Source organism: Penicillium cataractarum, assembly GCF_028827025.1.
Source record: "Penicillium cataractarum strain IBT 29864 chromosome Unknown utg000008l, whole genome shotgun sequence".
Taxonomy (NCBI): domain Eukaryota; kingdom Fungi; phylum Ascomycota; class Eurotiomycetes; order Eurotiales; family Aspergillaceae; genus Penicillium; species Penicillium cataractarum.
Genome location: NW_026622744.1, coordinates 1,977,082 through 2,004,113, shown reverse-complemented (window position 1 = coordinate 2,004,113; position 27,032 = coordinate 1,977,082). Strand labels below are relative to the sequence as shown.

General features: G+C 50.1%; 12 protein-coding genes across 12 annotated transcripts; 7 read left to right on the top strand and 5 right to left on the bottom strand.

Moving 5' to 3' along the window:
• Positions 1–2,075: 2,075 nt before the first annotated feature.
• N7496_009864 (uncharacterized protein) lies at positions 2,076–3,131 on the bottom strand (the record flags this gene model as incomplete). Its single annotated transcript, XM_056702777.1, has 1 exon — positions 2,076–3,131. The coding sequence occupies one exon, from the start codon at positions 3,129–3,131 to the stop codon at positions 2,076–2,078; it is 1,056 nt and encodes a 351-aa protein (XP_056551777.1).
• A 3,548-nt stretch (positions 3,132–6,679) lies between these two features.
• On the bottom strand, positions 6,680–7,626 carry N7496_009863 (glutathione S-transferase; the record flags this gene model as incomplete). The annotated part of the gene is made up of 4 exons (XM_056702776.1): positions 6,680–6,910; positions 6,972–7,385; positions 7,446–7,522; positions 7,572–7,626. The coding sequence occupies 4 exons, from the start codon at positions 7,624–7,626 to the stop codon at positions 6,680–6,682; spliced, it is 777 nt and encodes a 258-aa protein (XP_056551776.1).
• Positions 7,627–8,454: 828 nt separating this feature from the next.
• N7496_009862 (uncharacterized protein) lies at positions 8,455–9,491 on the bottom strand (the record flags this gene model as incomplete). The annotated part of the gene is made up of 3 exons (XM_056702775.1): positions 8,455–8,855; positions 8,957–9,214; positions 9,272–9,491. 3 exons carry the CDS (start codon positions 9,489–9,491, stop codon positions 8,455–8,457), a joined length of 879 nt encoding a protein of 292 aa, XP_056551775.1.
• Positions 9,492–10,270: 779 nt separating this feature from the next.
• N7496_009861 (uncharacterized protein) lies at positions 10,271–10,883 on the top strand (the record flags this gene model as incomplete). Its single annotated transcript, XM_056702774.1, has 2 exons — positions 10,271–10,759; positions 10,812–10,883. 2 exons carry the CDS (start codon positions 10,271–10,273, stop codon positions 10,881–10,883), a joined length of 561 nt encoding a protein of 186 aa, XP_056551774.1.
• A 1,100-nt stretch (positions 10,884–11,983) lies between these two features.
• N7496_009860 (uncharacterized protein) lies at positions 11,984–12,391 on the bottom strand (the record flags this gene model as incomplete). The annotated part of the gene is made up of 1 exon (XM_056702773.1): positions 11,984–12,391. The coding sequence occupies one exon, from the start codon at positions 12,389–12,391 to the stop codon at positions 11,984–11,986; it is 408 nt and encodes a 135-aa protein (XP_056551773.1).
• Positions 12,392–12,763: 372 nt separating this feature from the next.
• N7496_009859 (N-terminal C2 domain-containing protein) lies at positions 12,764–14,060 on the top strand (the record flags this gene model as incomplete). The annotated part of the gene is made up of 5 exons (XM_056702772.1): positions 12,764–12,776; positions 12,858–12,874; positions 12,932–12,955; positions 13,012–13,424; positions 13,478–14,060. The coding sequence occupies 5 exons, from the start codon at positions 12,764–12,766 to the stop codon at positions 14,058–14,060; spliced, it is 1,050 nt and encodes a 349-aa protein (XP_056551772.1).
• A 569-nt stretch (positions 14,061–14,629) lies between these two features.
• N7496_009858 (phosphatidylinositol-3-phosphatase YMR1) lies at positions 14,630–16,984 on the top strand (the record flags this gene model as incomplete). Its single annotated transcript, XM_056702771.1, has 3 exons — positions 14,630–14,653; positions 14,718–15,200; positions 15,278–16,984. The coding sequence occupies 3 exons, from the start codon at positions 14,630–14,632 to the stop codon at positions 16,982–16,984; spliced, it is 2,214 nt and encodes a 737-aa protein (XP_056551771.1).
• Positions 16,985–17,460: 476 nt separating this feature from the next.
• N7496_009857 (40S ribosomal protein uS3) lies at positions 17,461–18,624 on the top strand (the record flags this gene model as incomplete). Its single annotated transcript, XM_056702770.1, has 3 exons — positions 17,461–17,614; positions 17,806–18,119; positions 18,298–18,624. The coding sequence occupies 3 exons, from the start codon at positions 17,461–17,463 to the stop codon at positions 18,622–18,624; spliced, it is 795 nt and encodes a 264-aa protein (XP_056551770.1).
• Positions 18,625–19,506: 882 nt separating this feature from the next.
• N7496_009856 (phenylalanine--tRNA ligase subunit beta) lies at positions 19,507–21,792 on the bottom strand (the record flags this gene model as incomplete). Its single annotated transcript, XM_056702769.1, has 9 exons — positions 19,507–19,670; positions 19,731–20,539; positions 20,595–20,836; positions 20,901–21,167; positions 21,223–21,352; positions 21,417–21,493; positions 21,549–21,568; positions 21,628–21,668; positions 21,740–21,792. 9 exons carry the CDS (start codon positions 21,790–21,792, stop codon positions 19,507–19,509), a joined length of 1,803 nt encoding a protein of 600 aa, XP_056551769.1.
• Positions 21,793–21,969: 177 nt separating this feature from the next.
• Positions 21,970–22,288, top strand: N7496_009855 (uncharacterized protein; the record flags this gene model as incomplete). Its single annotated transcript, XM_056702768.1, is given in 2 exon segments — positions 21,970–22,126; positions 22,146–22,288. 2 exon segments carry the CDS (start codon positions 21,970–21,972, stop codon positions 22,286–22,288), a joined length of 300 nt encoding a protein of 99 aa, XP_056551768.1.
• A 356-nt stretch (positions 22,289–22,644) lies between these two features.
• Positions 22,645–25,020, top strand: N7496_009854 (protein phosphatase 2A structural subunit TPD3; the record flags this gene model as incomplete). Its single annotated transcript, XM_056702767.1, has 9 exons — positions 22,645–22,707; positions 22,795–22,900; positions 22,970–23,121; positions 23,178–23,669; positions 23,745–23,859; positions 23,923–24,067; positions 24,129–24,229; positions 24,290–24,627; positions 24,682–25,020. 9 exons carry the CDS (start codon positions 22,645–22,647, stop codon positions 25,018–25,020), a joined length of 1,851 nt encoding a protein of 616 aa, XP_056551767.1.
• An 889-nt stretch (positions 25,021–25,909) lies between these two features.
• Positions 25,910–26,873, top strand: N7496_009853 (ferric reductase-like transmembrane domain-containing protein; the record flags this gene model as incomplete). Its single annotated transcript, XM_056702766.1, has 2 exons — positions 25,910–26,222; positions 26,293–26,873. The coding sequence occupies 2 exons, from the start codon at positions 25,910–25,912 to the stop codon at positions 26,871–26,873; spliced, it is 894 nt and encodes a 297-aa protein (XP_056551766.1).
• Between the last annotated feature and the right edge of the window lie 159 nt (positions 26,874–27,032).

Below are 27,032 nucleotides of genomic sequence, written 5' to 3'. Positions count from 1 at the left end.
CTTTGATTTCTGGGGCATGTTAGCGATGATCGACAGGGCGCATAAGAGGACAGGCTCCAACGAGAGCTTCGTGGACGACCATGTTTCGCACCCGGAGCCACAGCCTTCCAGAGGAACGAACAGGTACATACCAAGATTTAGAGAGATACATAGGTCAAAGCGAGGCTCAAATGAATGTTGAAACCAGACGGTCAGCCGACGCGTAGAGGGGTAGAGCGATAAGCCGCAGGATTCCGGCGGAGGTAAGCCTCCACGAACGCAACGGCCCGACAATAAGGCAAAGTTTCAGACTGAGTGTCTTTATATACCTCGTCCACCAAAGCGGTTATCAACAATTTGTCGGGGCGAAGAGTACATGGATTGCAAGGAAGTCACTGTGATGTACAAGGTAGTCCATCCCTGCTTGGCGCTTGCCCCGGGTTTTTGACGTCATCAATAGTGGAGCGGGTGTCAGCCCTGAAGAATAATTAGTGAGAACTGGTACCTGATTTTCTACGATTATTCCTGATACGAGAAGTTTATGCTCTAAGGATTTGGCCTGGCTGGTTCTCGATTTTTGTTTCCCTCGAATTATTATAGAAATGGAGCAAGTGCTGGAAGCTGGGCAACCTTTCAACTGTTATACATGCAGCTATGAATGCTTTGGTATAGAAAAAAACCCAACATTGCCGTTATCCAAATAAAAGCCCAAGCGCCTATTAGATTAGGCCAGATAATTTTACTTTGATTCCTACTCATTGTGTTTATACTCTACTCGAACCGGTTGTTGTTGCACGCATCTTTCAAACTAAAGCCTAACAAGATACATACAAATTGGTACTAAGTAGATAGATCGATGAAAAGACAGGAGAAGAGAGGAACAGCCAGCGCGAGGGGGAACTAGCCCCCTCATTCGCAGACAAAAAGAAACCAAAAGACCCAGCATCTGATTCTCAGTGTCGGGCAAAAGAACGAAACTCGATCAACGAGCCCCCGACAAACCAAGCTCATCCAGGTATCCAAAAAACCCAGCCCGGATGATGTAGGAGATGAACCTAAAAAGCGAGTCGTGGAGCTAATGGTGGGATCATGGTGTCAACAAAGAGCTAGGCTGTCGAAATGTTCGTCGCATTGGGCGGGATGTAGAAAATGCCAGCGTCACGGACGCCGAGGGCAAATTCACATCCCAGGCCCTTTGCCTCGGGTCTTCGCCACAGGCGAATGAACCAAATCTGACGAAATCAACAGTTTAGTATCTTCGCCTCTCCCGTGGATCTCACTACCATAGACCATGACAAGCCAAAAAAGGCACAGCCCGACCGAGCATCACGGATGACGGTCGAGAACTGCGCCGTCACGTAGACTTGTCCTCAAGCAGACCCATTCAAGGGGATGCTCACCAGTCCGGTATCCCGTACCAGAAGGAGAGTCCTCAACGGAAAAGAACCAACAAAAGAAATCCAAGCGCTGAGACCAGTCGGCGATGTAAGAGTCCTGATGTCGCATCCCGTCGAACCGTGACAAAAGAAATGAAGTCGTTCCACGTCCAAATTCATATCCCATGCCGCGAGGCAGACCTGGTCTTCATGACATATATGCGGGAAATGAAACACAGAGAAGAGAAAAGAAAGAGCCGACCCGCCGCTGCTCGATGCAAATCAAAAAAGACAAAAAAAAAACGCTGACGCTGGCTGGAACAAAAGCAAATAACAAGAGCAAAATGAATAACAAACGCATGCCACCAAACAAGATTATTCTGGATATGATGCAGTTGGCGAAGTGGAGTATCACGAATGCACACAGAGTCGAAGAAGAACGCCGTCGAGAAATGCCAATTAGTCGAGGATCGGGGCTGCGATCCATTTTCAAGTGGATCGGTACCAAGTATTGTCGATGTTGACTGGGTCGCTCGATGAGGGAGGGAGAGTATGTGGAGGAGGCGGAGGCGGAAGAGGAGGAGGAGGAGGCATAGATTGCTGCATACTCCACGATCTACGTGAAGTATCAGGCCGGAAGGGCTGGGGCTGAAGCTGCGAGGATGCCGCTTGCTGGGTGGAGGATGATCCGAATCTATCGGATCCCCTCCATGCAGCGGGCTATATCGTCGTGCCGTAGGGCAACGGGGCGAAATCACCCCAGCCACCAAACCCACCAAACCCACCAAACCCACCAAAACCGGTCATGTTAGCAGCCGTGCTACACTGTTGCACAAGCAAGCTGGGAAGCGGGAGGGGTGCGATAACCGCCGAGGTCGCTGCCATACTGATGTCGTAGGTCGGGTACGCCGCGGTGGTGAAGGGTTGGCTGTAGGATGGGGTCGGCGATGGCAGTTGGGCTTCAGTGAAAGCGAGACTGGCCCACAGATTCGGATTAGAATCTCCCGTACTGGCCGGGGATGGACTGGGTGGCAGTACTTTCCACTCCATTGGTGCGGAAGGGGGCATCGGGGTATGCCACCAAGTTTCAGGGCCCGTGGAGCTGGGGAGGACAGGCACGGAGCGCATCACATCCACCACCCGTGGTGGCGGAGGCAACAGCGGCAGGAAAAGATTCGAGATGGCTGTTTTGGCCTCCTCGCTACGACCGCAGAGCAACTCCCCAGCTCCATCCTCCTCGAGTCCCTCCAGGGCTTCGGCGTCGGTTCGATAGACGAACTTGTTGGCGGCTTGGACGAACTCTTCCTGCAACTTCTTCAGCTGGGCCTGCTTGCCGGACCAGTCCCACGTGTTCGCGGCGGCATCGACCGAGTAGATTTCCTTATGGAAGTCCACTAGAGACTCGATAGTCTCCGGGGTCAATTTGAAGGCCACCTCGTTACGCGAGACCATGTCGACATGTACCACGTAAGCCTCGATGTGGATCATCTGGTAGTTGAACAGGCCCTCCACGAGCGGATTCTCGTCCTTCCTTAGCTCTGATTCGGGCGCCTTGGTGAACATCATCGAGCATAGGGTCCATATCGCATTGTTGGACGACAGGGTCTCGGTTAAACACCGAGTATGCTGGGTGACGTTGTTGAGCGGGCGCTTGACCCGGTTGACACGCTTCAAGGTCGCGGTCAACCACGGCGCAACCTTTCGAGTCAGGACCACATTGGGTGATGACCGGGGCGCAAAGGCAGCAGCAGAAGATGGAAGCAAGACTGTAGGCATTATGACTCTGTGCGTAAAGGGGATACGACCGGCGTTTTGAGAGAGACGAAGAAAGCAATAACAGAAATAACAGTTTGGGGGGGCGTTAGAAAAGAATGTATAAAGTCAAAAGCAGAATCATAAAGGCGACATTCGCCCACACAAAATGCCCTAATCTGATGATAGTTTAGTGGTTCGTAGTTGTATGGGAGTTTCTCAGGGCGGGAATTAGATCAATCGCATCACTCAAGAGTGGGAGCCTAGTTGTGGTGGTTGTTGGAGCGGCCAAAGGGTTGAATCTATTAATGTGCGGGCGAATGCGCGAGGAAAAGAAGCGAAGAAAATTAGATATAAACAAAAAAGAAAGGAGAGGACAGTGAAAATTCACGATGATCGAAGAAATCGACGAGAGAGAAAAAGGTGGCAGACGGGGAGAATAAGAATTCGGAGGGGGCGGGGGATCCGCGATGACTCGAAGAGGTAATCCAGTGGGGATTAGAATTCTCGCTCGCAAGTCAAAATCGTAGTGGCTGGAGTAGCTTTGATGTATATAGTTTAGTGGTACGCACACATTTATTTCGTTCTGTTATAATTATAATTATATATTCTTGTGGGAGACAAGATTTTGGGGGAAGAGTCCCTCGTATCAGGGTGTACAGGATGCACGCTGATGGAGTCTTTCGGGAGTACCGTATCCCAGCTTATTCGTGTTCTCGTTTACGAGTCTGAGAGTTATGTGGGAATCTGTGCAATGCCAGTGCAGTATGTATACTCTGTAACTCTGTATACTCCGTACGAGTAGTCTAGTACATATGTATGTACGGAGTATACCGTACGAGACTCCGTTTACGGGGCGATGCACCGTGCGGATTGGCCACAATTTCTCGGACTCCCCGATCTGCGACTCCAGAAGCTCGGGTTTTCGGGTGGCAAGTGATCCTACATTAGCAGAGATCCTTCAGGAATAGGTATTGAAGAGCTATAGGCATAAATATTATGATGATCATCTGTATTAGCCATATAGGCGGGAGTTGAAACGGCAGCGAATACAGCAACTGCACCGCGAGGCCCAACCGATCACGGTGTTTCATCGCGGAAGTATGAACCACTCAATTGAAAATCAAAGAACGAGATAAAACACAACGGAGAACTTGATCCCCAAAACAAAATTACAGAAAAATATAGTAAAAAATATTATAAAACATCACTACCAACAAATAAAATTTTGATCGCACTGTATTCCCCAGTCTCACACTCCTAGGCCTGCGCGTTGCACGTCCATTTCGCCAAAGCAACCTGCAAGATGCCCTAAACTGCAAAAGCTAAGCCCCCGATGATCCGCGCTGCGAAACAGCATTCTGCTAGCGAGGAAAATCCTCCGAGTCAAAGTCCAGCGAGCCACTCAACGATCGAGCGAACAGGGCATCATATGCCGCCTTGGCCTGCATTGCTCTTTTGATCCAGGAAGCTTTCCATCCCTGGGGGCAAAAAATCACTGAGAGAGCAACACGTTGCCGGGTTGTGTCCACCTTTCAGCTGGGGTTGACGGATGCAATGCAATATTCGCTTCCAATGCCTCTATTCAACTGCAATCCAGTAAATCCTTTAAACAGTTGTATGCATAGGGGAGAAGTGGGAGAATGATCGATTGCATGCGATTTCTCTGCTACAACTGGATTACCAAGTTCAGAAGGTCATCATAACAAGTAAGCAGGCCCGTCGCTCTGGGACCAAGGACTTGAATCATTTGAGCGCCATGCAGCTAGAATCTACTCCACAAAACCCTAACAAACTGCAAAGACTAGTTTGGCGCCCACCCTATCGCACAACAGATAAAGGGTGGCATCCCACGTTCCCCGAAGCCGACGGCTCGATTTGTGCGTTTCAAGAAGTAAAAAACTGCAATAGCATCACTTCAAATATGCATGAGAATAGGGGGTGGAAGGTTGCAACGACAGGGCATTTTCGAACAATCAGACTTGAAACCACCCAGTTTTTCCTTGTTCGACGAACCTTGCCCACCCTTTTTCGGACGTATCGAGTGCCGCTAGCACAGAAACCTCAGCTGATGGAGGGTCGAGCAGACGTGGGGCAAGTCGGTCTTGGGCCACTTCAGCCCGCGGATTTGCTGAGGGCCATCGCGTCGGGCCAAGGCGATCCCAGCTGAGATCCCTGCTTTGATCTACGATTGGGCTGAGCCTCGCTGATAGTCTCTTGCCAGACTTTGGGGAGGCGCCCCATCTACCTTGTGATTTGTTGATCTCTTATACCGGACAATACGTAGCTATACCGGATAAGAACTCCTGTAACTTGACTCTCACGCCGTGTACATCTACATGATGTGCTCCGGTTCTTCAGCGACCGTTGACTCCCGCCCTAGGTATAGCCCACATGATCCATACGCGGTGATCTCATCTCACAGGGCGGCATCGACTCCTATATCATGCGTAACAAGGCGTTTTGTCGTGCAATCAGAGGCCCTGATTCTACAAACCTGAAGCCTGCCGGCATATGAAGTTGGTCATGTGGTCGCTCCGCGCCAGGGAGTGGGGGAGACGAGCGTGAAGCGGTTGGAATCGGATACTCGGAGGTGACAATAGAAGCAGCACTTTTCCAATATTCGATCAAATGACGCTTCATCAACTCTTGAGAGTCACGCAATAATACCTTGAAAAATTCTTCATTCTTCGTATGCTAGTAAGGCGGGGTATCCGAGAGGGCGAATGTTTCTCACTACATATTTTTCTTTCCTAAAATAGGAACCTGTCAACAACGAACTTAGCCGACTGCGCCTCACTGAGTTGTGCGCCACGTCACTCGCCACTTGCCCCACCAAAACGTGGCTAGTGCGCACTGCCGATGAAGTCATGGACAGTAGTATACAACATAGATGCAAATAGATTGTTCTCAATGTGTTCCAGCGCCTAACTAATTCTCCGATAACCGGTTTTATGCATTTTATAACTCTTACCCAATCGATTAAAGTTCAAATCTTGTTTCTCAAACTAGTTGCAGAATTTCAGCGGCTTCGGGCAACACACCGGGCTGCAGAAATGTAGCCCAACGGCCAGCGCCGGGATGAGAGACCACCTGAATGTATCCGCTAGGAATACATGTCAAGAATGTCGAAATCGTCATTACTGAAACGATGATAGTAGCAGCACCTGACCGGGTGCTATGAGTCACTGTGGTTCCGAAATCACTAGTTTGAAATCGAGCCGTCGTCGATTCTACACCGACTATTGTCGGCAATTTACCGGCAATGAGATATTGCAATGCCTGGTTCCTCGCGCAGCAGAATAGACTCTAGAGAGACTCGCCGTATGATGAGAATAAGCTTTTATCCAGAACCTCCAAATTCAACGACTATATTGCTACAGTCTGGCTTTCCAGCAGACTGCAAACACCTCCTACACATTGAATGTAGTTTTGTCTGTGAATGGTTTGATCAGGATAAGAGACCTGTTTCTTCTTTATCAATATTTGATAATGATGGAAGCTACTTCACGATAGAAGCCCAAAATTTTCCTTCGAAGTGGCTAACTTTTCAGGTCCATGGCACTATTTGCCTATTTGCCGGGAACGGAGAATGTCCAATCCTCAGGGAACTGGCCATAATGGATATCGTCCTGTCCCCGGAAGATATCATCGTAGTGCTCGATGCGAGTTTCCGGGTCCTTGGCCTGCTCATAGTACCGGTGAGTTAGTCCCTTGAACACCGGCTCGTTCCACATCTTCGCCATCCACGCCAAAGCGTCCTCGCTAGCGGAATCCAAAGGCAGTTCATATGTACGGAATCGCTAAGAATCGTTAGCTAAGCACACAACGGAAAGAAAAGGGCGATTCAAAAGCGCCTCATACCGTAAGAACCGGCCAGAAGAAAGCATCAGCAATGCTGAATCCTCCAAACAGGAATCCTTCATCGGCCTCGCCCAGAGCCGCGAGGCGCTCCTTAGTACCCTTACGAGCGGTATCCCAAAGACTCAACATCTTCTGAATCTCCTTGTGCGCCTCCTCGGAGATCGGGACGTTGCCTGTATAATGCGCCAAGAAGTTCGTGGAGAACGAGTTCCGGATCGCGGAGAAGCCAGAGTGCATCTGAGCAGTGGCGCTGCGAGCGAGAGCCCTCAATTGGCGATCCCGAGGCCAGAGAGGCAACTCGGGGTTCGATTCAGCCAGGAATTCGCAGATTGCGAGCGAGTCGCAAATTCTGGTACCGCCGAGAGAGCGGCATTCCAGGAAGGGCACGTAGCCGGAGGGCGAAACTGTTTTCACCTATGCACTTATCAGATTCATGCGAAAGCATCGAGTGCGACAATATTCGAGCTATCATACATCGGAGAGCTTGATGAATTGGCGAGTGTGCGGAATCTTGAAGTACTCCAAGACCGCCTCAACTCGGCTCGTCCAGCCTATGTCCCGTTAGCGAGGAATTGTATGAGGGGTGAGTGCTGGACTTACTGGAGTAGCGAGTGTACGTGCCGATGAAATGGATATCTGGCTGTTCGGTGGCCATGATGGTTTTGGAGATTTCTCGATTGACTTGGGGAATTGTGTGGTTGACGTGCGGGATAACCAAATTATGACTGACTCACCAATTTGCGCCTCGTATCTGTTTCGACCGAGGCTAACCGGAGGGTCACCGGAAACATTATCCTATCTGTTAGCATTGATTCAACACTTGACATTTTGTTCGCATCTCAGGGTTAAGATGCGGTCTTTATCATCTTCAATGAAGCTGTACAGATAGCTACTAGAATGAGGTTCGATGGACGGTATTTTTACCCCGCATAATGATTTCCCCTCCGAAACAGTCTCGTATTTACACAGTTCTAGAAACCTCGTATCGTATTATCCATTGACTTCAACAAAGCCGTTCATCATAACAATGGCCAAAGCAAAATAACATCAGATCCATGGAAAGGCTGGAGGCCTGTGCAGGCGGGTCAAATGTGACTCCTAGACACAAAACCAAGCTATCTCCAGGAGCGGTTAGAACAAAACACTGAAGAAACATGTCATTGGCTCATCTACGGAATTTACGCGCCGACCCGACAATGAGATGTCCTCGGGTGAGATGACTGCTTATTGTTTCAGAGAAGACTTGACGCTGGGATTCGCAACGATGATATCATTCTGCTCTTAGCATCGACCTCCAGCTATATTTAGCATGATCAATGCTGACTATCAAAATCTAGCCCCCATGGTGGCCCTATGGCCAAAGCGCGCAGAAGTCTAGAAGCACCGGAGCTTTCTCTCCATAAAATACTCCCGAGAAAGGATAAACGATGTCAGATTGAATACGTAAAGTAATATCCGTGCTATGACCTCGCCCGTTTTCAGATCAATGCAGAAACTCGCCATTAGTTTCCTTCAGCAGAAGTTGATACTCGGGTTCGAACTGCATGTACATCGCCTCGGGGCTGCCTGTGCCTTCTTTGGTATACCGCGCGGTGTCATCATCGACGAGTGTTTTCTTGATTTCTCCCATACTGTGACCAATCGAGCCGGGAGCAATCGATGCCTCTACGAGTAGCTGTGTCTGGCATGCTCTTTCTAGGGCGATGAAAAACGCAGCTGCCTCGGCCACCGTTCCACCCGCTGTGAGAAGGCCATGATTTTGCATGATAAGGTTCTTGTTCTTGGGTCCAAGATATTCTGCAATTCGCTCACCTTCCCCTTGGGCGAAAACCACGCCCCCAAAGGCAGGATAGACGGAGAGATCGTCGTAAAACATGCAAGAATCTGTGGTATCAATATTAGCCGGAAAAAGCAAGATAGATCTAGCCAAAAAGCTTTATTTAAGGTATGAGTGGGCCGTGAAGGTAGTGTAAAGGACATGGTACCTTGATTCAACATGTCAATTCCCTTCCCAAATGTGCTCCATGCTCTCCCATACGGACTATGCATATGACAAGCAGCGTGAATATCGGGTCGTCTCTTATGGATGGCCGAGTGAATCATGAAGCCTGCTGCATTTACAGGCTTATTTGCACCATCCACTCGATTCCCTTTCTCATCTACACGAACCATGTCAGAGACTTTGAGCAAAGCAAAGTGCACCGCATAAGGGTTAATCCAGAATGTATGTGGTTCGATAGGATCTGCTGTGTGTCAACAACATCAATGACGACTCTTCCATTCTTCACCATCGACTATACCTCGCAAGCTAATATGGCCACTACTGCCATCAGCAAAGCCTAGCTTGGCAAATATACGGAAAGCAGCTGCCATCTGCCCGAGGAGCCATTCTCGCTCAGCTTCTTTGATGGCAGGGCGTGGAATATGATGCAGTCTTTTCACCTGGCCATCCGCGTTCTTCTCTGTATTTAGAGCAGAGGTTCGCGTTGTAATTTCGACTTCAGAAGCGACCAAGGTCATTTTGAAGTATTGAGTGCTGGTTCTTGGAGCAAATTCCAAAATTGAAGAGGTGTTCAAAAGCAAATAAGATGCAACGACAAGATGGCCTTCGAGATGATGGCAAATCCGACCCCGCAATAAGTTATCAATAATGCGCGATTACGCCTTCTACCCCTCGGATAATTTTCCGACCATAACTAACTCATATTTGTCGACAGTATTAGGTTGGACGTCCAGAATGATTGTCATATAGAGTGTGTTTCTATATATGAGTCCGACGTACTCTCCCTGAAAAAAGAGCGCTCCTCCAAGTAACAATCCCATTAAATTAATACAATCCGATTGTCAACGTCTGTCATGTACCAGGCAAAAAAGACCCATAACATGTGGCCTTGTTTCTCCGTCGTGAGAAAAAAGGCAATGCGATATTTTTCACCAGTCTGGGAACATGGATTAATCTTCTTAACCAATTCGGGGAAGGCCGCCGGTAAGACTTTATTGGCACTGGGAGACAGCCATAATGATTGATGGCTACAAAAGTATTGATTACCGTGTAATCCATCAGATACGCGGATATATTGGGTCTACTCAGCCGCACCATATGCAGTTCAAGCTTTCTGAGCATCAGAATCTCCGAGGAGCAGACAGAGGAAAGTCCACCCATTTCTCCGCGGCGTACGCAGGAACGACTGTGAGGGGCAAGTGGCAACACGGGAAAAAGAAAGAGGGGCAAGGCTGCACTTCGAGATCAATAACCATAAGGCTTATTCCATCATTTGAACGCAAAGAGTATCTGTGCGATGATATCCTTTCTTGACTTGCCGGGTGAAATCCGGTTAATCATTTATGCTTACTTGCTGCACCCAAACGACTATCTCAGCGGGTACCGACAGATCGAGACTATGATCACAGCACACACGGACCGATCTCGAGGACCTAGCTGTGCTGACCCTCGCTATTATGTTGAGCGGTATACACCTTCAATTCTGCTCTTGAACAAACAAATAACCAGCGAAGCCCTCGATGTTCTACATCGAATACCACTCAATCTGGAAGGTACTCCAGGTACATACCTAGCCATGCGTCAGATGGACATCACCGAGTTTATCAGTGAAGAGCTGCTTCAAAATATGCATTACGCCATTCTAAGACTAGACACTGCACACAAGCATTTCGTCTTGCCACTACTCGACATTTGGGGACAAAAAAACAGCCTGAAAAGACTTGATGTATATCGTCCGAAGGCAACTCCTATCCCACGAGATCATTGGAGAGTTGTGAAGAACAGGGTACTTTTCTTGTTCGGTCATATCGAGTGATCCACTGCTGACGGTTCTCTAGATACGAACTTTCTCGACCACAGTGCCTGTTGTCTGGCACAAGGTTGATAATCCTCTTAACGCCGGTGTTTGAGAGCGCACGGCATCAATGAGATCAGTGCCATATTATATTTAAGCCATGAAGAATGGATGTTGCTCATTCTCTTGTTGCGCAACTCAGTCCAGCGGCTGAGCCCTGAGACTCGCCCGCGGGTAGGCGAGAGCAAGCAGTTGCTCGAGTCAACAATTAGACATTTAGGGCCACTCCTTTTTTTGGACGACAATTGAGGGAGAGGCCTGCGGTGGCGGAGTTTTGAGGGGAATGATGGCCCGATTAACGGTTATTTGGAGACCCCTGAGATGTTTAGACGGGCCACTTTGCTACTCTTTCTTCTCGAATTCACAGTTAGTTCATAGGTCGTTATCTGTTCATACGCTGTCGTTGGACGAAGAATGTATATGACGAGGTATCAAATGTGACTTGAGGTCGTCGAAGTTGATATTGGCTTATTTCTTTAGTTCTTATCTTTGTGATGGATCTAGTGGGTTTTCACACTGAAGGAGAATAAAGTGGTTGCTCGTAAGCTTGTTATTGTGAGAGAACAATATGTGACGCCTGGTAAGTAGATTCATGTTCAAGACACCATGGAAGCAATCTTTGTAAATACTCATCCCAGATAGCTTACAGCGGTACTGGAAAAGGAAATGCGAGAACCGAAGCCTAAGTACAATTGTTGGCACAAAGCTGGACCGAATTTTGCAAAGGTCAATCTGCTTCCCCCGAGAGCCGGGTAACAACATGTCTCAAGGTGGCTGAGACGCATAGATCAAGCCGTTCGCATCGGATCACCCGAAGCATGGTATAACAGTTCTGAGGGTGATCCACTCCGCGGTGGAGATGGGCCATGGAAGCGAGTCCTTTGGGCGCAGCCCGAAAATCCTCGTAGCTGCTGTTTTGTGCCCGGATCGGAAGGAGTCGCAAAGAAGCGGTACAGGGCTGGCCTAGGTGAGACCGTTCATTCCAGATGCAAGACATCGTCGCTGCATCGTATACGGCTATAAAAATCGGCGCATTGCCAACCAATGTGTGGGTCGTGAAAAGCGTCGGCACAAAAAGTCGCCATCATGTTGTGGTCCCTGTTGCGTTTGCGGTGTCGATAATATGTGGTTTCGCAGTGCCTCGATCGTTTATCTTCAAGATGGGATATCTGATGCCTTGACTTCCCGGTATTTCGATGCAATCTTCATCTCCATATCTAGTTCCTTAATCTTCTTGTCGATCTCCTTCTGGACCTGCTCTCGTTTCTTTTCGGCTTCTTCGATTTTCCTTTTCGCTTCTTTGGCGGCCTGTTCTTGGGCTCTCAGGGCGGCTTCTTTAGAAGGAAACTCTTGTCGCAGCTGCTCGAGCTCTGTGCGGAGATCTTGGTCTTCAATTGGTTGACAGGAAATTGGATGGTAGCTGTAAACGGGAAGAGGTCCTCCTGGTACTTGAACCTCAGGGAGGTCTGGGTGTATGGGTGTGGTACGAATCGGGGAGTCGAGTGGGCAAGTTGAGACCGACTCCGATGGTGGAGAGAGGAGGGGGCCTTCAGCTTTCACCATGGTCGCAGTGTTTGAAATGATCCGAGACAAAGGAGCGACAGAAAGGAAAGAAAAAAGTCTTTAGAGAAGGGTAATTGGAGAAGTTTAAGAAGAGTGAAGGTCGGATGGTCTTGAATCGGAGATTCTGCCACAAGCCCCCCTCACCGCCAAGACATCATCATATGCGGGGAGCCCTCTCCGGACAATGCCTATCACACCTTTATTCATGTTTGCAGGGGGGCTGTCAACTTAAGATCAAGAGATATCCCTTAGGCAGGTCCTAAGTGGACTAGTTGTGGTGGATCTGATCCGTCAGAGTGGGCGGACAGGACCCTGACAGAGTCGCTTCGTTTCACCCTTACGGCGAGTTAATTGCATACGACTCGAACCACCATGCAGGCATTCGGTAAGTCCTCGCGATCAAACCACTATTCTGATAAGATTTCACTTTGTATCAAGTATTCACTAACCTTTTTGATACATCTAGTCCCTAAAAACAGGAGGGTAAGTTTCCGAGGTACTCCGGACCGCGAATCGCGAAGTACTAACATACGCTTCTAGCCCAGATTTGAGGTTGTCCTCAGGGTAAGTGTGGTCTTTGTATTTTAAAATAAGATCTCCGGTCTAACTTTATTACATAGATAAACGACATCAACAATGTCCCTCTGGGCAACGGCACTGTTTGGGTGCGTTGGCGCCTGCCATCATCTAGTGCCACTGAAAATCAGGGTCATACCGAGAAAGCGCCTCTATCTGATCACCGTGCCTACTGGAATTATGAGAAGGCTCTCCACGTAAGACTCACTATTGACCGAAACTCCATGCTTCAGGAGTGTGAGATCAATTTTGAGATCATTCAAGAGTTTCATTCTTCTCCTTCCAACGAGAAGAATGTGCTGGGGAAAATCAAGCTGAATCTTGCCGAATATGTGGACAAGGTTGATGAAGATGAAGGCGTTGTCAGGCGATACTTGATGTCGGACTGTAAAGTTAATAGCACCGTCAAGATTGGCATCGCTATTCGCCAAGTTGAAGGGGATCGCAGTTTCACCACGTATGCAACGCTTAATCCATGATTCTAGTTCTCATCATGCTGACTTCTGTTAGGCCACCTCTCAAGTCTGCTACCGTCTTTGGGGGAATTGCAAGAGTCGTCCACTCTGCCGAACCGGGTGACTCGGAGGAACTCGGACATCTTCCATCCATCAACACCAAGAGCAGAGAAGTGGCTGATATGCAAGACATGTATCGCCGCACTCTCGCAGCATCATGGACCTCTCGGGCCCGTGATCTGCCCGCAGATAAGCTGGTCGAGGAACTCTTTGCGGGGAGTTCCTGCTGGAACAATGAATCCCACAATAACCAGTACGAGTCTTATCCAGACCGCCATAATGATCATCTCACGGCAGAGGCTGCAGCTCAGCAACCACGTTCCGGGAAACAGCTGTCGCCAAGCTTTGAGAGGCGCTCTAAGAGCGGTTCGAGTAACCATTCACAAGGTAGTGGAAAGACACTCGACTCGCATTCTACTCTCGTCAACCCGCAGAAGGGTGGCAGCATCGAGCAGCAACTTTATGATGGGGCGAAAGGACGGGGCTGGAAGCACCGGCATGCTGAGCACGAACTGTCTGAGTTTGACGTGAGAGAAGATTTACGGAGCTGGGACATTACAGCAAAGGATGAGCAATAAAATCCTCGCATTTGAAACGCAGAAAAAATTACAACATACCATGATAATGACCTGGGGCTGAGATTTCCTGTAATGTATAGTTGCAGACAGATCATATTCAATCTTGGTTGCACACGTTTACACTAGGATTGGCAGTCTTCTTTTTATCAGTGGACCTCCTATAACACATAGATGATAAGTTATATTTTCTCTTATATAGCTAATATATAATGATGTTGCTACCATACTAGTCACTCTCCGTAGTACTGTATGTAGGGGCTGGTTGGCGGTGGGGGCCTATGACATCGGTCCAGGTGAACGCCCTCGAACCTCCGGCCCCACAGTTGATCGGGTGCCGCTGACTTGAGTGTAACCAACCTCTGGCCCAACACTCCCCCAACCCTGTGCTAGGACCACATTCCCTACGCCGTACGGGACAAATCACTTCATCTGATTTCTCAAGACCTCATCTCCTCACAGTCTTACAGCACCAGTGATCAATACTTGGTGTCCGCTACTCAACCAACCGGAATCTGTCCCCCTCCGTCAGTATGAAGACTATGCGCGCATAGTGAATCCAGGCTCACGGGATGGAGAAAACACGGGTTGCCAAGGTATGCTATTGAACTTCAAAGTGAACGACGCGTTCAACCTTGCTAATCTATCGCTACTCTTCAGGTTGACAATGTGACCTTGGCTCGCCGTGGAGACCAGGTCGACGGCGCCCTCCACCTTACCCCCCACCACCTAATATTTTCCCACACTCCCCAGATCTCGAGCGAAGACGCGGCCAAGGGTGTACCCATCAGACCGAAAGAGCTTTGGATTACATACCCGATCATCTCTTTTTGCACTCTACGACCGGCTCCCGCGGCCTCCCGCCAGGTCTCCTCCATTCGTCTTCGATGTCGGGACTTTACTTTTGTGTGCTTCTACTTCACCAGCGAGCAAAAGGCCAAAGAAGTCTTTGATAGTATAAAGCTATGGACATGCAAGTCTGGCAGACTGGATAGGCTCTACGCGTTTAGCTACCAGCCGCCGCCTCCGGAGAGGGAGTTCAATGGGTGGGACTTGTATGATCCGCGCAAGGAATGGGAGCGCCAGGGTCTTTCTAAAGAGAACTCTGGCTGGCGAGTCTCCGAAATTAACACTGATTATGGTGTATGTGACCTCGTGGTTTTGAACCTATCTATATGGAACTTGGTGAAGGCGCATCCAAGGCTAACCAATCCTTACAGTTCTCTCCAACATATCCTGCACTGATCCCCGTGCCCTCCTCGATCTCGGACAATACACTCAACTATGCTGGAAGATATCGCTCCAGGCAGAGAATCCCCGCATTGACATATCTACACCCGGTCAACAATTGCAGCATCACTCGGAGTTCGCAGCCCCTGGTTGGAGTACGACAGAACCGCAGTATTCAGGATGAAAAGCTCCTGGCGGCGATTTTCTCGACTTCTCGTACCGAAAGACCCTTGGCCAGCTTTGTGAAATCTACTTTGGACAGGGAGGCCTCCGATTCGAGCCATGATAGTGGGTCGACGACTGACCTTGATGTGTCAAATGCCGAGGAGATTGAAGATGAAATGCTGGCTGCTGCTCGCGAGATTCATCCTGAAGAACGCGCCATCTATGGAGCTCAACAGCAAAACCTGATTGTCGATGCACGCCCTACCGTGAATGCCTTTGCGATGCAGGCTGTTGGCCTGGGCTCTGAGAACATGGACAACTACAAGTTCGCCACCAAAGCCTATCTCGGCATTGATAACATTCACGTCATGCGCGATTCCTTGAATAAGGTCATTGATGCTCTCAAAGAGACGGACGTTACTCCCCTGGGGCCGAATCGCGACCAGCTTGCGCGCAGTGGGTGGCTGAAGCATATTGGGGGTATCTTAGAAGGTGCACGCCTGATCGCCCGCCAGGTTGGCCTTCAGCATTCTCATGTACTTATTCATTGTTCCGACGGCTGGGATCGAACGAGCCAGCTGAGTGCGCTGAGTCAAATTTGCCTGGACCCGTATTTCCGAACAATGGAAGGCTTCATGGTCCTCGTGGAGAAAGACTGGATGTCATTTGGACACATGTTCAGACACCGGTCGGGCCATTTGAACAGCGAGAAGTGGTTCCAGATTGAAAATGAGCGCATTGGCGGTGATACAGAAGGAGGAGGTGCAGGCCCTGCCAAGGCAATTGAGAACGCCTTCCTGAGCGCGAAGGGGTTCTTCAACCGGGACAATACGAGCAGGGACTCCTTGCCTGACTCTGAAGGCGAGGTTCAAAGCTATGACTCGGACAGTCCAACCAAAAAGCCCAGCTCCGCGCCTCGCAGCATTATCTCTGAAAAGGAAATCACAAAGGTGAAGGAGACCAGCCCCGTTTTCCATCAGTTCCTCGATGCCACCTACCAGCTGCTTCACCAATACCCAACACGCTTCGAATTCAATGAGCGTTTCCTGAGGCGGCTGCTCTATCACCTTTATGCCTGCCAGTTTGGAACCTTCCTTTTCAACAATGAGAAAGAGCGCATCGACACGAATGCACGAGAGCGCACGCGGAGTGTATGGGACTACTTCCTTGCCCGACGGGAGCAGTTCACCAACCCCGAATATGATCCAGTCATTGATGATCACAGGCGTGGAAATGAGAGATTGATCTTTCCACGAGTGAAAGAGACGCGCTGGTGGAGCGAGGCCTTCGGCCGTTCCGACTCCGAGATGAATGGGCCTTTCACTTCCACTGGGAATGCTGGCACTGAGAGTCCTGGTTCAGGTCGAGCCCCTATTCTAACTGGAATCGAGACAGCCCACCAGTCAACTAGGACAGCATCATCTGGTATTGCTGCTGTCACTGCGGGAATCTCCAACTTTGGCGTCTCAAAGGATCACAGGACGGATTCAACGGAGGATACCTCCAAGAAGATGGAGTTGGAATTGCAATGAATAGTTAGCAGAGGGGGCAGGTATGGCTCCCTATGGGGCACTATGAAATGCAAGTAGTGTGAAGCCTTGAGGTTGATTTCATTGCATGGCCCATTGAAAATATGAGGGGTCCTGGTTTGTCTTAAGTTTAGCGTATTGCCTAAGAATCTGCGTGCACGAGATTCATCCGATGCCAAATGTATTCATGCATGTATGGAAGTTGTTGATGCCTTATAACCTTAAGAGTCTGGAGGCCTTATTGCCTTATCGCCTGAGAACCAAGAGTATCCACACCAGTCCCAAAAGGGAATAGCTGCCGTTCAGTCCAGCAGGGCAAGCGAGGGTTGAGCCCTAGCCCAAACGGGAAATCGAAGCCCTCGTCCAAAAAATCCCCACTAATCAGAGAATCTCACAACGACTAACCCTCTCGACTTCGACCTCGCCTTCCCCCGTCGACAACCTCCCCCCCCCCAATTCCACCCACCAGGAACGTCAAAATGGCCGCTGTCCAGGGAGCTATTTCCAAGCGTCGCAAGTTCGTCGCCGACGGTGTTTTCTACGCCGAGCTCAACGAGTTCTTCCAGCGCGAGCTCGCTGAGGAGGGCTACTCCGGTGTTGAAGTCCGTGTCACTCCCACCGTCACCGACATCAGTACGTCGCATCTCTCGAAATATTCCTTTTTCCGTTGGACCGCATAAGTTTGGATTGGATTGGATCTGCAAGAGCTTGGGAAAGTGCCGTGATTGAGATGGGAGATTCAATATTGTTATTGGGCGGAAATTATGCGGTCAACATATCTGTCGGGAGGATTCGATGCTAACGGATGTCTTCACTTTCTACAGTCATCCGTGCCACCCACACCCAGGAGGTTCTTGGCGAGCAGGGTCGCCGCATCCGTGAGCTCACCTCGCTCATCCAGAAGCGCTTCAAGTTCCCCGAGAACTCCGTCTCCCTCTATGCCGCCAAGGTCCAGAACCGCGGTCTGTCCGCTGTCGCTCAGTGCGAGTCCCTCCGCTACAAGCTCCTGAACGGTCTTGCCGTTCGCCGTGCCTGCTACGGTGTCCTCCGCTTCATCATGGAGAGCGGTGCCAAGGGTTGCGAGGTTGTCGTCTCCGGCAAGCTCCGTGCCGCTCGTGCCAAGTCCATGAAGTTCACTGTACGTTGATGATCGATTCTTGGAAGAGAATACTACAGGGGGATGTATCGTGCGCCGATACTTGAGGGGCAGATGATGGTCATCTTTATGCTCCTCTTGGAACCGTCGCACGATATCCCGCTTGTCTGATGAACTAATTGCATCTGGACAACATAACTAACCACGTTCATCTTTTCAGGACGGTTTCATGATCCACTCCGGTCAGCCCGCCAAGGAGTTCATCGACTCCGCTACCCGCCACGTCCTCCTCCGCCAGGGTGTCCTTGGTATCAAGGTTAAGATCATGCGCGGCTCCGACCCCGAGGGCAAGTCCGGCCCCCAGAAGACCCTCCCCGACTCCGTCACCATCATCGAGCCCAAGGAGGAGCAGCCCGTCCTGCAGCCCATGTCCCAGGACTACGGCGCCAAGGCTCTCGCCGCCCAGCAGGCTGCCGAGCAGCAGCGTCTGGCCGAGGAGCAGGCCGCGAACGCCGAGGGTGCTGCCGAGGGTTACACTCAGGAGTAAACTTGTTTTTTCAAGCCCGGCCCTTCCCTTTATCTTCGCTTCCTGTCATAACCTCACTATACTCTCTACCTGACGCAATCAAAATTACATGAAGACTTCAAAAAATCTCCTGGTTTCTCTGTTTGCAAATTTTCGACGAATGATGTCTAGTCTGCGCTTTCATTACTGGCCCTTGGCTCTTCTGGTTACGGGAATGGTTTCATGAAGGAATGGACGTCGATGTACAAAGATCTACAGTCGAGGATATTTCCATGAGAAAAATTTGATAATGACCTCGATCTTCCAGCCTAGATATTGTAGTTGCGGTGTCGATATTGGCATATACCAGACGGTGTTTTTGATATCTAATCGCCGTCCTGGTTGAGTCTAGACCATGGTAACATAAATTTGTACGTCAGCCCTCGTCGAACAATGGATATCTATGTCGAACCTCTAGCGCGGATATCTCGACGGCTCAACCAGATATCCTATTCGGACCCACGGGTGTCTCTTGGCAACATAGATATAGAATAAAGGACCAATTGAGTGGCGCAGGTACCCCACGTAAGCCATTTCGAGGAACGAAGATCACCTCTAAAGGTTTAGCATTTCTGGAAGTTTTCTAAGGTTGCGTACCTCGGCACTCAGAGCCTACAGCTATCTAGATATATTGCCCGTATACTTCCATTTGTGCATAGGTTCATCGCCAGACCTCCAGACATCCATTCTTTACTCTTGCTTTCTCAATGCCTTAAATATTACTGAAAACTGGAAATCTTATCTTTATTGCTTTTGGCTCTGCAGCTTTGAACATCTTGCTTATAACAATAGAGCGCTCCACGTCATGTCATCATCTATCTGCATTGCAAAGCATGGAAATACTCAATCCCAAATCTAACCAGTCTACAGGAAAGGCTCGATGTTGATCTCCAGAGTACTGACGGGGTACTTGAGCTCGTACTTGCCCAGCACGGTGGGGTGGAGGATACCGAAAGAGCCAATAACGTGGTCCTTGCCGCCGACACGCAGGTGGATGGAGGCGCTGTGGCCGGGGAAGTAAGTGGGGTCTAGGAATAGCGAGTTAGTTTGTGATTAAGTTGTGATTGTTACGAGGGAAGGAAACGTACCGTCCAGCTCCTGGATGTAATATTGAGAATCACCAATGGCGGGGTTGTTAAGGCCCTCCTCGGCAATGATGAAAGCGCTCTTCAGCATAGACATCACACGGTCGAGCAAACCGTGGACAACCTCGAAGCCACTGCTCTTGCCGTAGAAGGCGGCAGCAAAGTGACGCTCGTTGCGACTCTTGCGCTCCAGGGACAAGTCCTTGAAAGCAACATCGCTAACCTCGAAGATCTTCATGGGCACACTGTGGGCCTTGTTCTCACGGATGGTCTTCAACAGACCAGGGAGCAAGCTGGTGCGGACCACCTGGAACTCGGTAGTTTTGGGGTTGGCAAGCTTGACAGCGGTGTTGCCATCGTCCTTGCGGTTCAACCAGGCAAAGTTCTCGTCGTGCGAGCAGAGAATCAGAGGCAGGACCTCAGACCAGCCGGCCATAGCAGCCTCGACACGGACAATGTCGGAGAGCTTGTTGATGGGGAGGGGCTGGGCAACAGTGCCGGACTTGCTGGGGAAAGAGCGGGGGAGATTGTTGAAGCCGTAAGAGATGGCGACATCCTCCATGATATCACACTGGTGAAGCACATCGGCGCGAGTAGGGGGGATCTCAACGTCAATGGTATCGGTGTTGTTCGTGGATGGCTTGGCACGGTACGCCATCTTGGTCAGGAGGTTGCTGATCTCAGCAGAGGTAAGATCCAAGCCACAGCATTGGTTGATGTAGGACACCTCGGCAGTGGTGGTGCGAGGAGCGAGGTCGGGGGTGACCCGAGTCTGACCGTTGTGCTCTGACACAATCTGAACGGGCTCGATGCTGTATGAAGATGAGTACACAGAGACCATAAAGCTGGTATGGAAAGGCCACTTACGTGAACGGCTCGGAGGTGTATTGGGAGAACATGGTGACCATCATGCGGTTCACAATCTCGAGCTTTGTGCGGTCAAGAGCAGTGATCTCAATGAAGACATTGGTGGTGTCCAATGAGATCTTAGAGTGATCACCGTTGATGATAGGGGGCAGAGAGCAGACAGTACGCTGCGAGTCATAGATCACTGGGTACACGGGAGAGTCGCGAATGATGTGCAGGTACTTGCCCAGTTGTTGGTGCTTCTGTTGTTCAATTGTCAATATGTGATAATGACATAGGAATTAGAATGCCACATGGACCACATACCTCGTAGAAAGTCATCAATTCTTCGCCGTTCATCTCCTGGGTCTGGTTCAGGGGGACGAATTTGATGTCCTTGGGAGACAGAGCTTCGTAGGTGAAAGGTCCCTTGACGGTATCCAGATCGTGGGTACCAATGGAGACCAGGGTCCGTTGACGGGCCAGGTTTTGGTGAAGCTTATCTTGCAGAGCAATGAAAGACTCATAGCGAGCCTTGTCGAACTTGACACCTCGGAGAATAGCACCCGACACATAGGGTCTGATCTTCGTAGTCTGTTCAGAATGTTCAGCGGGTATTCCTTGTACAAACTATTAGGGGTCTACCCACGTCTTCCTTCACAATGATCTGCTCAAGCTGGCCGTTGGCGGGTGGCACCAACTTGTAGTCGGGAAGAGCCTTGCGCTTTAAGAAGATGTTGAGCATCAACGCAATACCCTCGAAGCACAGCAAGTCATATCTACAATCTGTCTCAGCCCACGGACTTTCTCAATATATTTTTTTGGGGTTTGCATCAGGCATACCGGTTGGCGGGGATTTCGATCTTGAGCTGCGGCGGCTCCTGCACGCCATCGACGATCGGACGGTCCTGGTCTGTGGTCTGTGGTCATTTAGCCGGCGATCTTTTCAGTCAGAGTATGTTGGAGGGTCGGTACATCTTCGTCAAGCTCAATTCCTGTTCAACAATGTCAGCCTATCATGCCCCGCGGAGTCTCTCGAGCAGCCGAGACCTACCGAATTCGAAGCACAGCTCGTCGAACTCCTCCGTAGTGTACCTATAGTTGCGCACAGAAAATATCAGAGATGCACACACACTATATTTTCGTATTCATGGTGGTGTACGTACTCCCGGCCCAGCTCCTTGAAGAGAGCGGCCTTGTCGACCGAGATAGTGGGCATGGCGGGGGGATTCGCAATGCGATGAAATTCTGGAAAGGCGAGAAAACGTTGTTATTAGCAGGCGCCCGAAGATAAGAAGATGGGTTCTTGGAATCCTCTAAGGAAGAGGGACTTTGCGTACCAAAAATAACCACACAAGCGGAGGAGAAAGCGCAAACCAACAAGATGATAATCGTTATGACTCCGATCGGACTTCTGGAAATTCTGCCTCCTCAGCCACACACCGCCACGCTGGTCCCCCTCTTTTATGACGCCTGGTATCGTATTGTCACGTTGGCCCCTGCGCTGCCAACTTTCCCGGAGGTTCGTCCAGTTTGTCCAAGCAGGCCACGCGGTATGTAATTTACACCCAGCCGCAGCTGTTGTGATGGTAAAAGCTCACTGCGATCGCTCACTGCGATCATTCAAAGACACAATTGATTTCCCTGACTCCAAGACCCCCTTCGACCTCCACACCAACATTCCCGTCCGTGATATTCTCTTTTGGGAGCATTGATCCCCCCAATTGTTCCGAGGTATGCTTCTTGCTTCTGCGCGAAGGTGGACAGTCCGGCGGCCCAAAACCCCACGAAACCTCATCGACCTTCCCCTTCCCATTTAAACCTCCCACCCCATCACGCCCTCCAAGTCGAAACTAACCCGTCCACGGGCCCAGTTCTTATATTTGTCATCGAAGCTCATGAAGCTGTGTTCCTCCTCTTCCCGCCGATAATTTTCTTTCTCCTGGGTGGCTCTACCAAGCACCGCCTCGATATCAACCCTTCCTCAGCACTGGGACCGACCACCACCCCCCGACCTCCCAGTTCCGCCCCTTCTCTTGTTCTTGCTTAATACACAAACCGCACATACGCGATGGAGGGTCAGAACGAGAACGATGAACTCTACCCCATCGCCGTACTCATCGATGAGTTGAAGGTATGCGGATGCTCCGCTCATCTTTCCCTCCCCCTCCACCGGTGGAGGGGGAACTTACCGGCCCAAGCTCACACCTCAATCTCGTAGCACGATGATGTACTCCTCAGACTGAATGCCATTCGTCGTCTATCCACGATCGCCCTGGCTCTGGGCCCCGAGAGGACCCGGGATGAGCTTATCCCATTCCTGGACGGTTTGTCTCCCTCCGGACCCCCCACCATCATTCCGGTCACCGACTTGCGCCTAATAATTCCATCACTAGATTCCGTTGAGGATGAAGACGAGGTCTTGACCGCGCTCAGCGAGGAGCTGGGTAACTTCACAGAGTATGTTGGGGGGCCAGAACACGCGCACGTGCTTCTGTCACCGCTGGAGAACCTGGCGGCGATCGAGGAGCCTCTGGTCCGGGAGAAGGTTGGTAATGCCATACATGGGATTTGGGACCAGCATTGCTGACTGTTACAAACTAGGCTGTGGAGTCGCTTAACAAGGTTTGCGATCAGCTGTCAGAAGGTCAAGTCGAGGAGCATTTTGTCCCGCTGGTTCTCCACCTCTCCAAGGCCGACTGGTTCACTTCCAAGGTCTCCGCGACAGGTCTATACTGTTCACCATACCGAAAAGCCGCGCCGGCGCTGCAGCAGAGCCTCCGACAGCACTTCGGAGCCCTTGTACACGATGAAACCCCGATGGTCCGCCGTCAAGCTGCCAACAACCTGGCAAAGTTCGTCAAGGAGATGCAGACCGACGTGATTATCGATGAAATGATACCCCTCTTCCAATATTTGGCCAGTGATGACCAGGACAGCGTGCGTCTGTTGACTGTGGACATCTTGATCGCGATCGCAGAGGAAATTCCCAAGGAGCAGCAGCCCAGTCATGGTGTACTGTTGACATCTCTGCGCAATCTCTTTGAGGATAAGAGCTGGCGGGTCCGCTACATGGTTGCTGATAGATACGAGAAGGTCAGGATCCCACTCCCCTTTGGTCCTAAACGTACAATATACAGGCCAAGACTAATTCCGATTCGCCTATAATAGATTGCCAAGGCTGTCCACGAGGAGGTTGTTACACGCGATATGGTGCCTGCGTTTGTCAAGCTTTTGAAGGATACCGAGGCTGAGGTCCGCACTGCAATTGCCGGCCAGATTCCTGGTATGTTTCTTTTTCAGGATCCCCTAACTATGACGTCAAGATAAAAACTAACAACATGATTAGGATTCTGCAACTTGATCGACCGTGATACGTTGCTTAATGAGATCATGACTAGTGTGGAAGACCTGGTCTCTGATCAGTCTCAGCACGTTCGTGCTGCCCTCGGCACTCAGATCAGCGGCTTGGCGCCTATTCTTGGGAAGGAAGAGTCAGTATCATATGTCCCCTGTTTCTCGAGACCGCCAGTTGCTAATCTGCTTCACGGATAGGACCATTGCCCACTTGCTTCCCATGTTCCTTCAGATGCTTAAGGATGACTTCCCCGACGTTCGTCTGCACATCATTTCCAAGCTCGAGCAGGTTAACAAGGGTATGTTTACGAATGTCTTTTTCACCATGATTTCCTTATCCGTCTAATATATTTTCATAGTTATTGGCATCGACCTCCTCTCTCAATCTCTCCTTCCTGCGATTGTCCAGCTGGCCGAGGACAAGCAGTGGCGCGTGCGTCTTGCTATCATCGAATACATTCCCCTCCTCGCCAGCCAGCTAGGAGTCAAGTTCTTTGATGAGCAATTGAGTGATCTTTGCATGGGATGGCTTGGAGACACCGTCTTTTCGATCCGAGAGGCTGCCACTCAGAATTTGAAGAAGCTTACCGAGGTCTTCGGCGTGGAATGGTCGAAGGAGTCGATTATCCCTAAGGTGATGGCTATGGGCCAGCACCCCAACTACCTTTACCGCATGACTACATGCTTCGCCGTTTCCGTGAGTTTTTGGTCTGCTGCTTGCCTCAATCCGTTGATGTACTGACGTTTCCAGACCCTTGCTCCCGTTGTCACCCTCGATATCATTGAAAGCTCCCTCCTCCCCATCCTGGACCGACTTGTGGCAGACGAGATCCCCAACATCCGCTTCAACGTCGCCAAATCATATGCCGTCCTGATTGACACTCTGCGCCGCCTGCCGGAGGACAAGACTCTGGTCGAGGTTGAGAAGTCCGAGGAGACTATTACCCCTTCGCCCAAGGCCCAAGAGTTGATCCAGCAAAAAGTCCTGCCCAGCCTGGAGAAGCTGCAGGAGGATGATGATGTTGATGTCCGCTATTTCGCCACCACTGCCGGGGGCAACCAGGAGGAGTCCATGCAAACTTCCCCTTAGGATCAGTTGTCGGATGACTTGGTGCCGATGACACCGCATGAGACTACTCTCTTCAGACCGCCTCTTCCAGATGGGTGAAACAAACGACGACAGAGCGACTGCAGAACAGCTTGGGAATGAGCGGAAAGGGCATTCTGTCAGTTTAGAGAATAGCCAGATTTGGGATGAGATGTCTTGATGGCGTTTTTAATGTAGAGGTCTTTTCTTTACTCCATGCATAACCGAATCGTTTATTCCCACTTGAGGTAGTCATAAAAAGCACTCATGCCAGTTTGGATGACCTCTTCTATACACTTGCCTGGCTTTAGATCTTTCTGTGAGTATTCATCAGAGGAACTTGTATCAACCTAGGGGCGGTATACTCAAGCGGAGGTGGGGGCGCCTGGCTGAGATGATGGACGCTGGACTTGGAATTGTGCAGCATTGAAAGGCCGCCCGGGCCTCAGTTAGTGTATGCTTGTCGGTGTATATCTCAGTAGACTTGTAGTTCCATTAAGCGAATTTGAAAAAAAATCTAGAGCTTGCAATTGAAGGTTTCTAGTTCCTGTCAGTCCTTTTGAGCATCCCTGAAAAGCCGAGGCTGGCGAGTAAGGTCGAGTCATTTGTCAGCGGGTCCAGGGCAGACCTCTTGGAATCTCTGGACACGTAAGAAGATGGCACCTTCTATTTACTCTTTCAGCACATAATCACCAGCAAGCAGATAGACTACCAGCATCGCATGAAGAATTTATGTTGTTAGTGTCACTTTAAAAGCATCTGATTCCACGAAGTTCCCGCAATCCTCCGCTTGACGATAGCTCCACTCTCGATATCCGGCACCTTCCAAGTCTTGTTTCTCACAACCGTGATATCTCGCCAATTAATTGATCATTATTCGCCTCTTCGTATCATGGAAATTTCCTGGCCGTGGCGCTTTGTCACTCCCTCTGAAGAGGAAAAGCTTCTACGTCGGGAGCTCCTTGACCTAAGGGGTTCCTACGCCCAATGGTCGATCATCGCGGTGATCATCGTGCTTCGCGTCTATCAAGGCTGGGCTAAGTCCGTTACTGCCACTGAGCTTAGCTCCAAACAGCGCCGGGGGCCTACTTCATGGTGGGATCGACCGATCGCTGCTGGATGGCTTGAGACTCGTCGGCAGTATGCTCTCTGCGGGCTGTGGCTCTTATGGCTGTTCAGTCTTTCTGTCTGGAACAGTGGCGAAGGTATGTCCCCAACCAACCGTTTTTTATTCTGATAGTCCATGGAGTGTCATTTGCTGATTCCCACACGCAGACTATATGCATCTTACAAAGGCCTTGGGCCACGTTGCACTCTCACAAATCCCTCTTCAAGTCCTGATGTCTCCAGCAGCATATATATCAACTTCAAAGCCAGCAGCCTCTTCAATCTTTTCATTCGTGACTTCTATCCCACAAGCAACAGTGACACCCTATCACCGTCTTTTCGGACGGATGGTCATCTCGCCTCTACTCGTGGGCCACGCCACGCTCTACTTGTCGTTCTTCATCGAAACAAACCACCCAGAATTTGGCTCGCTGTTGAACAAGCGAGTGCGTGATCTCGATGTGCAATGCGGTCTCTTTGCGATAAGCATGGTGATCTCTCTTATCTTCTACGTGCGGCCTCGCGGTGCAGCATTGAAGACCGGAACTCAAGGACGGAGTGCTGCGGGCTCGATGCAAGAGCGGAGACGTTCTTTCTATTATGGCCACATCTCTTTAGTAGCATTGTTGTGCTTTGCGGCGTATTATCATGTCCTACAGGCGCAGAAGTATATGGTTCAGGCACTTGGCGCTTTTCTGGTTAATGGAGTGTTTTCGTGGGTGGTTGTTCGATGGGGAGAGCGCAGATAGATTCTTGCAGGAAGGACTTTGCAGCAGAAGGCTCGGTCAGCAGACTAGAATGTCTCCATACACATTTTTGGTATCATAAACTGGTTGCCCTTATTTTTGATTATAACCCCTTTCCTTTTGGATGAGATATGTGATCAAATCGAGGCTGTTGTTACTCGC